The sequence below is a fragment of the Phragmites australis genome, chromosome 11 (assembly GCF_958298935.1).
Source record: "Phragmites australis chromosome 11, lpPhrAust1.1, whole genome shotgun sequence".
In the NCBI taxonomy this organism is placed as follows: Eukaryota; Viridiplantae; Streptophyta; class Magnoliopsida; order Poales; family Poaceae; genus Phragmites; species Phragmites australis.
In genome coordinates, this window is record NC_084931.1 from 16,068,744 (window position 1) to 16,087,527 (window position 18,784).

The 18,784-nt window shown below is 54.3% G+C and overlaps 1 protein-coding gene across 1 annotated transcript; it reads left to right on the forward strand.

The window, feature by feature from the left end:
• Nucleotides 1-784: 784 nt before the first annotated feature.
• On the forward strand, nt 785-2,372 carry LOC133885285 (transcription factor WRKY45-2-like). The gene is made up of 3 exons (XM_062324978.1): nt 785-1,236; nt 1,373-1,477; nt 1,601-2,372. Exons 1-3 carry the CDS (start codon nt 953-955, stop codon nt 2,163-2,165), a joined length of 954 nt encoding a protein of 317 aa, XP_062180962.1. The 5' UTR covers nt 785-952; the 3' UTR covers nt 2,166-2,372.
• The last annotated feature ends 16,412 nt before the right edge of the window (nt 2,373-18,784 follow it).

Here is an 18,784-nt window from a genome sequence, read left to right on the forward strand (position 1 = left end):
ATTCCAACGACGACGTGGACGCGCACCTCCAAGGCCCCAGCCACCGCGCATCACCAGGAGGACGTCACCGCGGCGACGTCACCTCCCTGTCGTCCGCCCTCGCCTCCGCTCTTTCCGCGATGCTTCCCCCCTCGCCGAGCTGAAGCTGCACCCGCACATGCCCACCCGACGAAGGAAACCTAAAATTTATCGGCCCCACCCGCGGAGAAAACCACGCCGCCCCCCGTTTCCTCGTGGACGCGTCCTACTGGGACCACTTGAGCCCTAGATAGGGCCGCGAGCACCGGTCCCACCCGCCTGATGGAAGATCGTGCATGAGTCTAGTGAACCACTGCCCACAAAAATGCGAACGGGAAGAGCCCTGACCACGTGGTTCCGTGCATTCACACCTCGACGACTCGCGAGGACGCGGCCCCACAGAGCACGTACGCCGAGCAGCGAGGCCCACCGCGCTGGGCCCACCCGTCAGCGGCACGGGCCACGCAGCTCCGTGCTCAACCACGTTTACACCACGTAACGTGCCAATACACAATCAGCGGGCCCCACCCCCGTCGCGCACGATTCGAAAACTACGCCCCGATCCCTCGTGCACGCAGTCTACAAGACGCCTGTGTGGGCCCTATAGGTCAGGGTTAGAGTTCGCAGGAGGCGTTAGTGGACCCTGCCCACGGCGGAATCTGTGGCGCTGCCAGCACAAGTACACGACAACGCGACTGGCCTTTTGCTCCCACCCAACGCGCCCCCCAACCCAATCCGCTCATCCCCAGTTGCCGCTCCTCGCCTCCTGCAGAGCAGCAATAAATACCTGCAGAGCTTGCGGGCTTCCGTCCTTGTTCCACCTTGCCTTGCTTCTCGTGACGAGGTCTCAGTGCCTCACTGGCTGGATAGTGGCGTTGCGTGAACCGAGAGAAGAGTGTGAACGAGCGAGCGTGCGCTCCCCTGGGTTGTGTCCATGGCGGCGGCGCCGTACGCGCGGGTGATGGAGGAAATGTTCAAGGCGCGGGAGTTCACCACGCAGCTGCAGGGGCTTCTCCGTGACAAGCCCGAGGCCGGACTCATCGTCGACCAGATCCTCCACGCCTTCTCCCGCGCCATCGACACCGCCAAGGCCGCCGCCGGCGAGGAGGGTTCCGAGGTGCAGAGCGACGTCACCTGCGCTGTGGGAGGCGGCGGCGGCGGCAAGAGGAAGGCTGCCTCTAGCGGCGGAGAGGACCGGAGGAGCGCCTGCCGGAGAAGGTGAGGCTTGACGACCCCTACTGGTTCTTGTTCTAGTTGGTTTAATCCAACTGTTTAATTTGTTAATAACAAATAATTGATCGAATTCCTTGGTAAAATTATGCAATGTGTGTAACTTGTGCGCTGTGTGTTGCAGAACCCAGCAATCATCAGTTGTCATGGTGACCATGAAGGACATGGACGACGGGCACGCCTGGCGCAAGTACGGGCAGAAGGAGATACAAAACTCCAAGTACCCAAAGTACGGTTCAGCCCTTCAATTATCATAGATTGTACTTACCAATCAGCTCCAAAAGCGTAATTAGTCTCTTGACGAGTCGCTGACGAGCAAATTTTTTATGGTACGTGTTGGTGCTCCGTGCAGGGCCTACTTCCGGTGCACGCACAAGTACGACCAGCAGTGCGCGGCGCAGCGGCAGGTGCAGCGCTGCGAGGAGGACCCGGACACCTATAGGGTCACCTACATCGGCGTGCACACCTGCCGGGACCCCGCCGCCGTCGCGCCGCTCGTCGTCCACACGACCAGCGTCGCCGATGACCTCCACGGCGGCTCCCGCCTCATCAGCTTCACTCCCACCGCCAGCGCCACCGGCGCGTCCGCTGCTACAACCAGCACGACCACGACCACAACCGCCAACACCAATCAGAAGGACACCGTGCTGCTCGGGTCGGCGGGCCTGCGGCCTCTGAAGCTGGAGGTCGGCGACCAGGAGGAGGTGCTGAGCAGCCTGACCCCAGCCGGGAGCTCGGCGGCCGCGGAGGCCATGCGGAACGCCGCGGCTACACCCGGGCCCGACCAGGGGGACGTCACGTCCGGCCTGCAGCACTGCTACGACGGTGGCGTCGACATCGCCTCCTTGATCTATGATGATGTGTTCAATCTTGGGGACATTTTGTTCGGTTTTGATCACGAACAGGGTCACTACTGAGCGATCGATCGGCGCGTATATATGGAAATAATGGCTACGCGGATCTTCGATCCTCTTTAGCTGCAATGCCTAGTTTAGTTTGTACATTCTTGATGTCTACTCTAAGAAACTGCAGCTTTGCTGGCTGCACGTCGTGTAGATTATGTTAGGGCTGTACTTTTCTAGAAACGTTTTGTTCTAGATTTTTTTAAATATTTCTCTAATAAATCACTCTTAATTTTTAAAAAATATTTGGTAGGGATTCTGGAAGTGAATCGAAACAAGTTAAAAATGAGAAACGTGTTTGAGTAATTCAAAGTGAAACGTTTCATATTTTAACGTATTTGGTAAAGATTCTAAAGAATCATCATCATCAGATAATTAAAAGGTTTCTTGCAAACAAAAGGGGGCTTTAGACTTCCTTAGCTACGAGCAGAGGATTGGCTTTAATTGAGAACAGAGCATATTGTTGCAATTGCGTGCGCTTCAGCTCCCAACATCACTTTTGCAATGTTTGTGTGTCTGAACCACTCGCTCCAGATCGTGTCCTGTTCTTCCAAATGTTTTTGTGGATACATTCACACGTTGTGCTTATGCATGTTAAGTTCTTCAATAGATTCAGATCGTGTCCTGTTCCTCCAAATGTAGTGTTGTCAAAGCACGTATCTTTGTGTACTCCATCCAGTTAGCTGATCAGCGCAATGGCTTCGAAAGAAGTGGGCTACTACTGGTTGATTCCACGAACGCTGTCGAGCATTTGGGGGAGCTACTCCTATGCCATATCGGGATCGAATGACAGAATAGGACAAAAGTATTCATGAGTTATGACCTTGTTTTTTTTCTCAATCTGGAAATCTGCATAGAGATATTGTTGGGGTCATTGTTAAGGATCTCTAACGGTTTTTTGTTTCGCTGGCCCATGCCTATGGGTTCACACATCTCGAATGCCGCTTTCTGACTTTCAGACTTCAGAGTAACCACCTCCTAGAATCATGCCTCTTGAAGCCTCCATCTCCCAGAGCCATACCTCCCAAAGCCTCCGTCTCCCGAAGCCATGCCTCCCCCAAGCCCCCATCCCCGGGGCTTGAGCAGGCTTCCCAAAGGTTACAGGGTAAGCTATCAGAATCTAAGAAAGATCTACTAGGAGAGTAACACCGGTCATCATTTGCCTGCAAGAAAGTGACCTGTATTAATTACCTAGGCTAGTAGGTGTCGTCCTGACACCCCGTTACAATAGAGGTTATCCTGACACCTCTGATATCATAGCGCTGGGCCACAATTGGTGACCGGCTAATCCCTCTGGGTACAGGCACCCTAATAATTACCATGGTAGATATTTATCTTCTATGTAGGGTAAAAAATAGTTATCCAGAATAAGGCCATGTAATTCGGCCTGATCCTGGACATTTTGCACACAGCGGTAACTTGTACGCTAAGCTACTCCCAACCCTATAAATAAGGGGCCATGGCCATCTGAGCAGGGGACACGCTAAACACAGCACGGAGGAGCACAATCACAAGTCTTCCTGTGATACTCCCCTAGTCCAGTTCATATTTTTACTATCAATACATTTATGGTGTTCCTTCCTCTTAAAATTTGTCTCCAAACTTGAGTCTCCTCCTTAGAAGAAACTCTCGCCATACTTGCTGGGGCAAGACGATCTCTTGCTCTAACAGCACACCATCCGTGAGGACTCGAACACAAAAGTGCTAAGAGAGGTAGGATATCACCCAAGAAGAAGACCACCAAGGCTGCGAAGATGGCAACCGACCCCCCCGGTCACACCTGTACGAAAGTCCAAGCGACCAAGCGTAGGCCGCGCCGCCGACAACCCCCAACCGGGGGAAGCGAGGGACTTACAACCACCGTCGACCTAGCCATTACCACAGCTGCGGCCAGCATCGAGGCGCTCCCTACCCCAGAGACCCAGTAGCAACAGCAGTAGCAGGGGGTCCCCGCTGCACCCCTAGGGGCCGCGGTCAATACCACCGCCGAAAACAGCATTCCATCCGAGCGTTAATCATGCATGGAGGCACTCCTGACCCGTATGAAGGAACTACAAACGGCCCTGCGGGTCGAACAGCAGGCTACCCGCATGACTGCCGCCGCCCTCGGGACGATCGGCATTGTTCCGATCCAAGCTCTACGGGCCGATGAACCCTTCGACGCCAGGGCCCCGAACGTTCGGCCTCCGGAGCCCTAGAGCCGACGTCGCGAGGATCCCCTACAAGACTACAACTCTCCCCTACAGGCCGACCTGCAGAAGATGCCCTTCCCTAGGGCTTTCGGATCCCAAAGATACCTAAGTTCAGAGGCGATTCAAACCCTGATGAGTTCGTTCGATCCTACGCCCTCGCCATAGAAGCTAATGGGGGCGGACCGGCCACCATGGCTAATTGCTTTCCTCTCGCCTTGGAAGGGGTGGCCATATGTTGGTTCTGGGCAGTGGACCCTAGCACTATTCACACCTGGTCCCAACTCTGAGACCTATTCCACAGTAACTTTCAGGGCACCTTCATTGAGCTAGTAACCTCCGGAAGCCTGTTCACTATTAGATAGGAGCCGAACAAAACACTCCAGGATTACTTCCGAAAGTTCTCCCAGACCAAGGCCCAGATTAGGAGCATATCGGACTCTTTAGTCATCAATGCCATGACCCAGGACCTGGCCGAAGGCCCCCTGTACTATCGGCTGAACCGACACCCTATACGCACGGTGGAAGTCCCCATGAGCAAATTCGAGGAATATGCGCGCGTAGAGGAGGAAAAACTATAGGCGCTCACGAGCTACCGAGACTTCCCGTATCAACCCCAAGAAGTCACCCTCAGAGGCAGGACCATCACATGCTCCCTCTCCCCCAGCGAAGAGGGGCTCCGAGGAGGCTCATACCTACGGGTCCCAAAGGGGGCGACAGCGGCAACGCCGAAACATCAACAATATAAGCCCCAGCCGCGGGGCTCCAAGCCAAAACCACCCCAGGGGACACGGCCGAGGATGCCCCAGAGGCATCCCGGAGCGAGGTTGCGCTCCGAACCGACGCTCCGAGGAGGAATCCTAGTGCACTCTACACGATGCGGGATGGAAACACAACACCGACAACTGCAGGACCCTCACTACCTTCCTAGAAGAATACCTCGGTAGGCAAGAAGCCTTTGCCTCAATTGAGGGGGCCACCTATGAGCGGTCCAAAGATCACAGGCTACTGGCCAGCCGACGAGTTGATTATCTGGTCATGTAGAACCCTCCACAGCTAGCCCTACCTTCTCCGCCCCGATCATCCGCAAGGCGATACAATGATGAGGGGGCACAGGGTATACAGATCGTCCTCGCTATAACTGGTGGAGGGAGCTCCAGCTGCACTTCAAAACGGTAGCGACGAGACTATGCACGCGGGGTGTACCACATCGGAGCAACCATCATCCATCGACAGGCCCCCGAATGGACCGACGCCCCTGTGACATTCACCATCGATGACTCCGAGGGGCTGAAATTTCCCCACTGCGATGCCCTGGTCATCCCAGCCAACATAGCCAAAGTCAAGGTCCGGAGAATACTGGTTGACGGAGGTAGCTCGGTAGACCTCCTATTCATACATGCCTTTGACGAGCTTCGAATCCCACGGAGCCAGCTCTCTCCAGGCCACAGACCCCTCCAAGGGTTCAATGGGGCCCCCCTCGACGCCCTGGGCTAGATAGAACTCCCAATCATCTTCGACAAAGGCCTCGTAGCATGGACAAAAGTAATCACCTTTGACGTTGTGGATGTACCTTACGCCTACAATGCCATCTTGACATGAGGAACCCTGAACAAATTCGAAGCCATGCCCCATCACAATTACCTCTGCATGAAAATGCCCGGACCCCAGGGACTGATAGCTATCCGCAGCGACCAAGACCTAGCTAGGCGCATCGACTACGTGCACCCTGTCCCACTCCCCGGTCGCCACATCCATACAGTAACCCAGGAGGGCTCCAAGGACCCTCTGTCGGCATATCCCGGACACCATGGCCCTCCGAGGCCACAACCAGAGGCAGACATAAAGCGTGCCTCCATACACCTAGACCAACCCGACTGGGCCTTCTAAATAGGGGCAAACCTCACCTCTGAGCAGGAAGTCCAACTCCTGGCCGTCCTACAGGGTAACCTCAACACATTCGTGGTCACCACAGAACCTCCTGGGAGTCGACCGCTGCATTATCGAACACTCTCTCCAGGTCGACTCGAAGGCTTGTCCCGTACACCAGGGGCTTCGCAAACTCTCCCCAGAGCGAGTAGAGGCAGCAAAAGAGGAGGTTTAGAAGCTACTGAAGGCTGGTGTTATCTGAGAGGTAATCCACTATGATTGGCTCTCCAAAATCGTCCTGGTCAAGAAACACAGCAGAAAGTGACGTATGTGTATCGATTTCACATCGCTAAACAAGGTGTGCCCTCGAGACCCATACCCCCTTCCACGCATCGACCAGCTAGTAGATTCCATCACTGGCTGCGAACTGCTGAGCTTCCTGGATGCCTACTCCGGGTACCACCAAGTGTGGATGGCGATAAAGGATGAGAGCAAGACCAACTTCATTACCCCCTTTGGGGTATACTGCTATGTCCGAATGCCTTTTGGTCTTCGAAATGCTGGGGCAACCTTCTCTCACCTAGTACACAAGGTACTGCAACAGCAACTGGGCTGTAATGTCAAAGCCTACATGAACGATATCATGGTGAAAAGCTGCCTCGAAACCAACCATGTCGCTGACCTCCAAGAAACGTTTGATAGCCTCCACGCTGCAGGCATACGGCTGAACCTGGAGAAATGCATATTCGATGCCAAGGCGGGAAAAATGTTGGGATATCTTGTCTCCAGGAGAGGCATCGAGGCCAACCCCGGCAAGATCCATGCTATCACAGAGATTTCACCTCCCACCAATCCAAAAGAAGTACCGCTTGGCCGGTCGCCTTGCAGTCCTCAGCTGCTTCCTCGCCAAATCCGCTGAGCATAGCCTCCCCTTCTTCAAAATGCTAAGGGGCTCTGAACTGTTCAGCTGGACTCCGGAGTGCCACGCGGCATTCGAGGCCCTCAAGACCCACCTTTCCTGCCTCAAGACACTCGCAATGCCCCTCCCCGGCGAAGGGCTACTCCTATACATGTTCGTCTCTGCCTCTGCCGTCAACGCTGCCCTGGTATGGGAGGAGAAGAGTGACAATAACTCTACTCAGAAGGCTGTATACTATGTCTCGGAGACCTTAGCTGGGGCCAAGATGCACTAACCTAGCTCGAAAAAATAGCATACGCCCTGCTGATGGCCTCACGCAAACTCCGGCACTACTTCCTCACCTACGACATCATTGTCCCAACCTCGTACCCACTTGGCGACATGTTTCGCAACCGGGAGGCGATGGGACGCATCAGCAAATGAGCAGTAGAGCTAGCCCCTTCGCGGTAAGGTTTGTGGCCAGCACTTCTATCAAATCCCAAATCTTAGCAGACTTCATCACCGAATAGACTCTGGGGCCCGTCGAACTCACCACCACTACCCCTTCCCAAGACATCTGGACTATCTACATCGACAAAGCATATGGCTCCATGGGCGCCGAAGCCGGCACGATCCTCATCTCCCCCACAGGCCAGCGGGTCCAGTTCGCTGCTCATCTAGACTTAAAGACAACTAACAACATAGCCGAGTACGAAGCCACCCTTTTAGGCCTCCGGAAGGCCCAAGCATTGGGGGCAGCCAGAGTCATCATCCGGACCGACTCTCAGATCATCGCCGGCCACATAGACAAAAGCTTCCAAGTTCAACATCCATACATGGCAAGATACCTCGAAGCCATTTGCAAAGCCGAAGCACACTTTCGCGGCATATCAATACGCAACATACCACGGACGGATAACTGCCAGGCAGACGCCCTGGCAAAAGCTACCGCCACAAGCAAAGACCCACCATCGGGCACCTTCCTCGAGACTTTACACCAACCGGCTGCTAAAACTCTTGAAGAGACAGCCGCCACCATCCTCCCCATCGAAACCACCGACTGGAGAACTCCCCTCTTATCCTTCCTCAGTGGAACAAAAGTGCCGAACGACCCAGTTGTGCTCCGCCGCATTCAGCATCGCGCAAGGGGCTACCGTCTCATAGAAGGTGCTCTTTAAAAAACAGGTGTCTATGCTCCCTCCTTCGCTGCATCGCCAGACAAGAAGGGGCCCACCTCATCCAGGAGATACATGAGGGCCTTTGCGGCAACCATTTGGCGCCTCGCACCTTGGCCGACAAGGCCCTTCGCCAGGGGCTCTACTGGCCTACAATCATGTCCGATGCAGAAGACCTCGTCCGCACCTGCCAAGGATGCCAATGGATGGGACGACGAAGCCACCGACCCCCGGCTCCCCTACAACCAATCACTCCCCTCTGGCCCCTGGCTCGTTGGGGGCATGGACCTAATTAGCCCATTCTCTCGTGCCAAAGGCAACCTTAAGTACGCGGTAGTAGCAATGGAATACTTCTCCAAATGGATTGAGGTTGAACCCCTCACGATGATCACATCAAAGAATGTCCAGAAATTCTTCTGCAAAAACATAATCTACCACTTCGGCGTCCCACGATAGCTCACGGTTGACAACGGCACACAATTCGACTCTGGGCCTTTCAGAAAATTCTGCAATGACCTCAGCATCAAATTATCCTTCGCTGCAGTTCGACATCCTCAGTCCAACGTGGCCGTCAAATGGGCCAATGGCAACATTCTTTCCAGCTTAAACCGCCGACTCGTCGTCTTAGCTCGAGGCATGTGGGTCGAGAAACTCCCCAAGGTTTTATGGTCCCTCCACACCACAGTCACATGAGCCACAGGGTTCACCCCTTTCCACCTCCTATATGGCGACGAAGCCATGACCCCCACCGAGGTCAAGGGATGCTTGCTTCGGGTACAACTCCCACAAACTACGGGAGAAAGAGAACTCTCCCTCGATCTCACTGAAGGAACGCGGCTCTGTGTCGTCTAGAACCTCGATCACTATATCGCGAGAACCAAGGCCTGGTAGGATCCTAAGGTTGCACCATGAAGCTTCGAACTCGGCGACCTAGTACTTTGACGTGCCTTGGCTTCAGGAAAACTGCACAACAAATGGGAAGGCCCATACATGGTCCTCAGGTCTAACAGACCTGACTCCTACCGGCTGGCCAACACAAAAGGACCCCCCCTACCACACAGTTGGAACGTGGAGACCCTCCGCAAATACTATGTGTAGGGGCCCCCAGACTCCGCCCTCTCCAAAGGTCCAAAAACAAATAAAATCATAGATTACCCACCCATAAATAACCACCTTACCTAGAGGCATCACCTCCCAGAAAACGCCTACCCTGCAAAAACAAACCCACACAAAGCCTACTAAGACCCTCCGGCATCTTGAAGGCACTGCCTCCGTGCTGAAATGGTAAGACCCTCCAACATCTTAAAGGCATTGCTTCCGTGCTGAAGGGGTAAGACCCTCTGGCATCTTGAAGGCACTACCTCCATGCCAAGAGAACTAAATCCCTCTGACATATTGAAGGAAGTGCCTCCGTGCTGGAAAAGTATATCCCTCCTACATCTTTAAGGCCTGGCTGACCTACGTGGCGTAGAGGCAAAGACCGCTCCAGAATCTTGAAGGCTAAAGCCTCTTTTCTAGGCAGGCGTATATCTCTCTGCCATCTTTAAGGTCTAGCTACCCTATGTGGCAGAGAGGCAAAGACCGCTCTGGTATCTTGAAGGTATTGCCACCGTGCTGGACAGGCATAAGACCCTCCGTCATCTTTAAGGCCTGGCTGACCTACGTGGTGAAAAGATAACCTCCCTGGCATCTTGAAGGCCTAGCCTCTGCGCCAAAAAGGATTCATACAGAGTATTGATCCTCCGGCACCTTGAAGACTAAAAGTCTCTGTGCCAAAATCATCTCACCCCTACCGTATCTTCCCTGCTCACATCTAACGCTACACTATACCCCTCGGATATCGCACCCCGCGACCACTAACAAGCCACAAAATGCGAAGGGGCTGGGATAGGGGGCACAAGCGAAACATCGATATGATATCAAAGCATTGATGCGATAAATTATGAAAACAAAACTAACACAACACAAGTTTATTCATACACGGCATACAAAGAGTCTGCACTCAGCTAACCACTGTACATCGAATCTATGCCTAGCAAACTCACTAACCTATTACGCCTCCCCGAAACACTAAGCGAGGATGAGGGCACTCGACCACCACGCCTCCCAGAAACAACACGAGACCTGGACAATGGAGCTCGGTAATTGCGCACAGTTGTAGGGAATCGAGGACATCCAACACGGGACCTGGACGATGGAGCCCAGTAACTGCGCACAGGTGTAGGGAATCGAGAACGTCATAAGAGGGGTGGTAAATTAGGACACTTAAAAACAATTGGCTCCAAAATTTTCACAAGGTAGACTATATCAATTTCTATCTAAATGTGCTCTAGGATTATCTAGTGTGTCTACTCTACTGCTTAAGGGAATTGCAAGGTAAATTGCAAGTAAGTAAATACGGAAACGTAAATGAGGTAGAGAGACAAACTCGGCACAAGGGATTTTTATCCCGTGGTATCAGTGACACACAAGTCACCACTAGTCCACATTGGAGCTCCACAAAGGATATGCTCCCGGTCACCAAGTCTCTTCCGGTCACAGCTCTTGAGATACCAAGTCGCCAAGACAAGGCCTCAGGCATGATGAGCCACCAAGACACCAAGGCGAGGTCCCACCACTAACCTCTCTTCCGGTCACTTGTACGCCTTCTTCACTTCGGAGCTTTTGTCACAAAGACAAGGGCCTCCACGTCCCTACACAATCCTCTTGTCGCCGACACCAAGTCAGAGGGTCAACAAGTTACCGGCAAGTTACAAAGACTCCAAGGCACCGGCGTACCTCTCTGTCGGAGGATTAACTCCTGTCGCAGGGATCCCGAGAGACCCCTTTTTAGAGATTCGGCCGGGGGGATGATCCTGAATAAGTTCGTCGGAGAAATAAATGGAAGTGGAAGTAAATGCAACGGCCGGTGGTGGGGGATGATCGACCTAGTGCAAAGGGGAGTAAATGCACCGGAGTTTAGACAGGTTCGGGCCGCACGGGGGCGTAATACCCTACTCCTGTATAGATGCAATAACTATCCTGAGGGAGATCTCTCAAGGATGTAGCTGGTTACAAGAATATTGTGTCTAACTAAGAGCTTGAAGCCCTTTGCTCTTGGGCAGGGACTATGGTTTTTGTTCTCGGTGCTTCTGTGCTCGATGCTTATGGTCTCTTCTTTGTTGGTTGCAGCACGGTTGACTGCTTGGGCTTGTTCACTCTCCATTTCTCCCTGTGTGCCGACCCTTTTATGCACTCGCCGACCGCGACATACCCCAAACGGGAAGGAAGGGGCACAAGTTCCAAGACGCCACGACTGAGAAAGGCGTCATCATTTCCTCTGGGCGAAGTGACTGGGGCGGTCGAAAAACGCGGCGCGCGTCCGGTCACTTGTCACTGTGGACGCCCTGGCAACGGGCGCCGTTGAGAGGTCCCACTGGGCAGCCACAGAGCCACTCGGCGTGCCCGCCCTGTCTTGTTCCTCTGCCACGGTAGGGCGGCAGGCGGAACGCCTTGATCCTGGCAACGTTATCCCGAGATACACCGGATGATACGGGACGGGACCCGTGCAATTAATAGCCCCACGCCCCTCTGCCAAAGCATGGCAGGAACTGACGCTGCGACGGGAGAAGTTGGATATGCCAGGCCACGCGCGCTCATTTAATGCAGCCTTGGACCTCTGACGGGCGGACACCTCATTGGTGGGCCCCTTGGGGGCCTCTCTGGGTCGTCGGGGAACCGAGTGCTCGGGGATACCGTTCACCTCCCCGAGCACTCTCTCCCGGGAATGCCTATCTTCGTCTTCGGGGTACCGGGTGCTCGGGGGCACTGTTTACCTCCCCGAGCACTCTCTCCCGGGAATGCTTATCCCTGTATGAACCTTCAGGGAACCGAGAGCCCGGGGGGCTGCCACGAGCAACCTCGAGCACTCTCTCCCAAGCACTTTTCGCACTGGCCTTCGGGGAACCGTGCGCTCGGGGACTGCTGCGCGCAGTCCCCGAGCGCTCTCTCTCGGAACTTAGCCCTTCTGATCATCGGGGGACTAGGGTGCTCGAGGGTGACCGGGCACCTCCCCGAGTACTTTCTTCCCGGTACTTAGACTCTATGGGTCATCGGGGAACTGGGATGCTCGGGGACCAGAGACTGTGGCCCCGAACACCTTTCTCCCGGAACTTGGACTTTCCTCATCCCGCAGGAGGGACCTCGCGGGATGGCGACACGTGGCGGACGGTTGGCCTGGCCTCGGGACTCAGGGACTCCCGGTTCCTGATACACTGACACTCTCAGTACACTTTTAGATCACTCATTGATCCACACTCTAGGTTGCAGCACATAGCAACTCTTCTCTCTAGGCCTATAAGCACTAATCACTCACTAATTGTGTGCTTAATCACCTTGGATGAACACTTTATGCTCTTGGATGGCTTGGATGTCTTCTTAGGTGTACAAGGGTTTCTCTGGACTCCAGCAACTTCAAATGAATTAGTGGAGGGGTATTTATAGTCCTAACCTCATGGACTACCCATTATCCTAACGGCTCACAGATTCGGTGAACACCTGATGATGCGGCGTTAATAGAGGTACAAGCACTGGACTATCCGGCGTGTACATTCTTAGAAACGAGCCATTGGAACTCCACTCAGAGTTCTTCTGAACACTGGATTCTCCGGTGTATACACTGTCTTTATCACCGGACTATCCGGTGGGTTATCCTAAGCCAAACTACGCCAAATTTCTTCTCTGCACAAAATACTCTGATGTGCACTGTCTTCATCACTGGACCTTCCGATGTGTAGAACTTCTTCTTTTCTGGAATTTCTACACCTTCTGTTAAATTCTCCGGTGAAGCCTCCGGTGTTTTATCCATCTCATCACCGGATCATCCGGTGCATTGTAATCCATTTCCTCCGAAAAGGCCAAGCTTCCGTTAAATAGTCTGGTGTACATCTCTTCTGATCATCAGACCTTCCAGTGAGTGCAATCCACTCTGACCCCTTGTGATAGAAATGCTCTGGCGTGTATATTCCTTATCACCACATCATCAGGTGAGGCAAACTGCCTTTGGACATAATGCTCCGGTGAGTGCAATTCTTCCAGTACCGGACCTTCCGGTGAGAACAAATTCCCTGGGACTTTTTTCTAATTCAATCAAACTTTGTCCCGGTTGCGGTGGCTTCTTGATGTATTGCATCCATGAGACCTACTAACATATATTGTTGACAAACATGTTAGTCTCAATGACTATATTTTCATTAATCACCAAAATCATAATCATGGCCTAATAGGGCTATTTTCGCTACAACAGGGGGTCGACGCGAATCCCCTCCACGAAGGGAACCATTGCCTAAAGCAGAGCCCCTTCGGCCTCGGGAAGACGAAGGGCTTGCTAGGAAAGGATACGAGTCGACGGCTGTGAAATCCAATTCATCCTCCTTCTCCTCTTCCAGCGGGGACTCCGCAGCCTACACCTCCTCCACCTTCACCTCGGCCAGGATAGGCTCAAGAATTTCCAAAGTCACCCTTCCATCAAGATCCTGAGGGAGGACAAGGCGTTGGAAGAAGCGTGAACCAGCAACCTCCCGGGCTGTTCGAGCTGCACACATGTCGTCCTTTGCAACAAAACATACATCCGGGCTAGATACAAGGGAATCCTCTGGCTCGACCTTGACCAAGATGTCGGCGGCCACCTTCGGATGCACGCACCCCTCGAAATCACGGGGAATAACAAAGCAACTCCGCCGTTGAAAAGGCGGAGTGGCCCCAGACGCTTCGGACACACTTGATCCCTCCCCTGATGCACCATACCGGATATGAGTGAGGCCCCGTCTGGCTTTGGGCCGCCGCACCTATGCACATAGATTGGACTCCAGTTAGCCTCGAAGGCACAAACACTCTAGAACAATACATGCGAACCACAAGAAGGCAGACATGACTCCATTTAGATAAGCAAAAAGCCCAAATACATAAAGCAGAAGGGGGTAGTCAACATACTAAGACTTTGACCCCCTTCAGAAAGAAAGAAAGCAGAAAACAAATGACCTGCAACAGAGCTACACCTCCGAAGCATCCACACATGAAGACTGCTTCTGCGGGACAATGGCACGAAGTGAGAGGCCTCCAGAGGGTCACGGCGCGCCTGCAGGCTCCAGATGAGGGGTCGGACCTCTCGACGAAGAACCCGAACGAAGACCTCCTGGGGCACCTGGAGTCACCTGACCGACCATGTAGCGCAGCGTCAAGCCTCGACCATGCCTTGCCCACAAGTTGTGACACAAGTTCTCTAGAGCCGCACGGATCTCCACTGGAGGTGCCGCGGGCCGAAAACCCTCAATCACGGAGTTCGACACCGGCTGCTCCAGTACTTCGAGAGGACAAACCCTTGCTTGGTGCAGCATGGTCAGCTGGTGCGTCGCGGCCATGCATGCACTAGACTTCACGTATGCCACCGTAGCCCCTACCATTACCTTCGCGGCAGACCGAAACCAGAAGAGCGGCATCACCAACACCTCCGAGTCGGAAGGGAGTGGTGGACACCTGGCCCCAAGGCCGCTCAGGATGTCGGAGGTGATCCGAGCAACCTCCGACGCAAGTGCAGCTAACCACTGGCACTCCGAGCGCAGTGCTCCCTTCGATGCCTGAGCCTCCTCCAGCTCTCGCCGCACCTCGCCCACCACAGCCCGAAGGGTCTCAGCATCACCTTCGGCCGACACCCGAGCCGCATTGGCCGCATCGGCGAACTCCCTGGCTTCCCGAAGGTCTTTGATAGCCTTCCATGCCTTACCTCCGCACGCTCCGGCTTCAAAGACTCCTCCCACCGGAGACCCTCCTCATGCTCACGGAGCGCCATCTCCTCTCGAAGACGACCCTCCGAAGACTTCGCCTGCTTCCGGGCCTCCTCCAAGGCTTGACAAAGGCCATAAACCTCGTCATGGGCCGTGGCAAAGGCCTGGCGCCCCCTGTCTCCCAGTGCCATTATCAAAATCACTTGCTACAAGGCACAACAGAAGAAGGAAAAGGACCAAATAAGCTACTCAGAATCAGGCACCGGACCCGATAAATCATGACTAAACGACTAAACCTACAGGGCCGCTACTACCAGACGCGCCTCCACTTCCTCAAAAGGGCGCTAGCCCAAGGATTGCTCAACCTCTCCACTCCAGAGAAGAGAGGAGGCCATGAAGAAGGTCCTTGATTCCTCCGGGCGCTTCACGAAGTCATCCAAAGTCAATACCCCAAGGCCGGGGCCCCTCTCGGCTGTCGCGGAGGATGCCCCGGCAGAGGGCAAGGTGCCCCCAACACGGCCACCTGGGTCAAGTCACCAGCCGGCTCGGGGCTCCACGGAGACGAGGCCACGTCCCCTAAGGTGGCCTTCGGGAACACCTCCGGAGAAGTCCCTGACCCCTGCCGGAGCTCCCCAGCCTTTGAGGGCGGAGTCTAAGACACATACACCTCGGTGGTCGCTGTGAAATACCATGAAACACAAGGTCTTGATCCCGATGCACGACCCAAACAGAATATAGCTAACGAAGCAACAACGCCTCACCAAGTCACCCAAACACTCTCATAGAAGGGCCCATGAGGACATCGACGTCCGAACCAGCGAACCCAAAGTCGTATTCCACGGAGGCCATGCCTCCTCTTTGGCATTGGCCATGGCCGACAATGTCTAGAGAGGCCATGCCCTTCCCTCGGTCACCACCACCGAGCTGACCCTCACCTCCGGGCAGGTTGCCACCACTCCCGGCCCGCCTCTAACGCTTCATGCGGACTAGCGGCACCTCGGACGACTTAGCCATTGGGCCCAGAGTGGCTTCGCACGAATCGTGGGAGCGTCACACACTCATTTCCTGGAAGCCTTAGGCTCTGGCGGATCCCGCCACGCCGGAGCCCCACTCCAAGATAAAAGCAGACGTGTTTCTACCGCTCCCAACTCCGCATTAGAGCCACCCGCCGCTCCCGCTCTGCATGAGTAGGTGGGCCCAGGATCACCTCGGCGATCTTCGCAGCGCGCTCCAGCAGGAGACAGCTCTCTGAAAGAAAAAGGTAGCTCACATCTACGAACCAAAAACCAGTCAACAAAGAGGACTCACCAGAGTTGACAAGGGGGCTGGAGTACACCCTTGACCACTCTTCTGTACCTTGCTCGAAGGCGCAGTCCCAGCCTATCTGAAGGCGCTGAATGCACAACATGGTGAACTCCTCCACTAGATCACGCATGCTCATCCTTTCAGCCACCCTACGGAGAAGGGCCAATCGTAAGGTGAACTGGTCATCCGTGATCCCCGTCTCGGGCTCTAGGACATACGTGATATCTCGGTTTGTGGAGCGAAGGGGGATGCAAGACCAACGTTGTAGTAGAACCAACGCTGCAACCAGCTGGTGTACCACCGACCGTTAATAGCCTTCGCCAGGAAGGCATCGCGGTAATGCGCCCGTATCTGGAAATTAACACTACCGAAGCTAAGGGGCCTCTTCATGCCCTCGCCCTTGACCATCTTTGGCTGATAGCTAGCAAAGTGGAGGGCCGCGAAGAAGTCTGCCCACCCTTCACACCCCTCTGCCCGCATGGCCCACTCGAAGGTGGCGAAGCGGGCAATGACGTTGGTGTGAAGCTGCTGAAGCTCCACATAGTAGTGGCGGAGCACCTCCTCGAGCAACGACACTGACGGAAAGCCCAGGCCCACTTCGAGGAAAGCTACGAACACCACAACTTCATGGGCTAGAGACTCCAGGACCTCCTCGTCCAGCGGAGGCCGAACGATGGCTCTGGAGGGAATCTTCCCCTACCTGACCATCCAGTCAAGCTCCTCATCATCGATGGCAGACACCCCCAGCATGATGGTCTACTGGGGATGACTCCTGTTGGCGTGGCGAAGCTCCACCCCCTGCGGTGGCCCCATCAACAACGGGTGAACCGGCACCACCTGAGGGCCCCTCACCGCGGCTGCATCGGCGGTTTCATTCGTCGCCTGAGTTCCTACTCCACCCAAGGCGCTCGAGCTAGCCATGCGGATCATAGGAAGATGGCAAAAGGTGCTGGATGGAGGAGAAGAAAGAAGAGCAACAATTGACAGACACACGCACAAAGCAAGGACAACTGGAGGCCAAGGGCAGATGCGAATAGGGCGCAGGTGAAAAGGCCGCTCAAGGTAATCCCTCCCCTTATAAAGGTAAGGAAGAGATTACCCCCCCCCACCTAGAAAAATGAGCGTATGCCCTATCCCTTGGCATGCTAGTCCACGATCATGGTGAAGTGGAACCGCCCCCGACAACCCCATAACCACAGGACGCCACGCGTCCCACGCCCGCCTGACAAGGCGTAGTCACGCCCTTCACAAAGGGCACATTCAATGCCCCTTGTCACCAGCGCTATCAAACGGACCGTTCAGATCAAGTGGGTCGAATCTTCCCAGGCAAGTCATGAGATATTAGGGACCATGAACCATCAACAGCAAGCCAAGGACCACCGGAGACCCTGCTCCGAAAGAACCGCGGGACCGACCGCTCTGTTGGCTGCCCTCGCGAGGGGCTACTATTGGGGGTCGTTGTTAAGGACCCCCGAGGCCCCTTGGCTTCGCTGGCCCATGCCCTAGGCCCACACCTCCCGAAGGCCATTTTCTGACTTCTAAGCTTCGGAGTAACCACCTCCCAGAACCATGCCTCCCGAAGCCTCTATCTCCCAAAGCCATGCCTCCCGAAGCCTATCTCCCGGAGCCATGCCTCCTGAAGTCTCCATCTCTCGGAGCCATGCCTCCCGAAGCCTCCATCTCTCAAAGCCATGCATCCCGAGGCCTCTTTCTCCCAGAGCCATGCCTCCCCCCGAAGCCCCCGTCCCCGGGGCTCGGGTAAGCTTCCCAAAGGCTACGGGGTAGGTCATCGGGTGTCAAGAAAGATCTGCCAGGAGAGGAATGCCGGTCATCCTTTGCCTGTACGGAAGTAACTGGCATTAATTACCTAGGCTAGTGGGCGCCATCCTGACACTCCAGTACAATAGAGGTTATCCGGACACCCCTGATGTCACGGTGTCAAGCCCAATTGGTGACCGGCTAACCCCTCTGGGTACAAGCACCCCAATAGTTACCATGGTAGATATTTATCTTCTATATAGGGTAAAAAGTAGCTATCCAGGATAAGCCCATGTAACTCGGCTAGATTATGGACATTTTGCACATAGTGGTAACTTGTACGCTAAGCTACGTCTAACCCTATAAATAAGGGGCCATGGTCATCTGAGCAGGGGGCATGCTGAACACAACACGGAGGAGCACAATCACAAGTCTTCCTGTGATACTCCCCCTAGTCCAGTCCATATTTTTACTATCAATACATTTGTGGTGTTCCTTCCTCTTAAACTTCGTCTCCAAGCTTGAGTCTGCTCCTTAGAAAAAATTCTCGTCGTACTTGCTGGAGCAAGACTATCTCTTGCTCTAACAGATACAAAGTCACCTACATCGCAAAAAGAGAAAGAACACAGTAGTCAAAAAACCAATTTTAAAGATCAAGCTAAAAAAAATACACCTATTA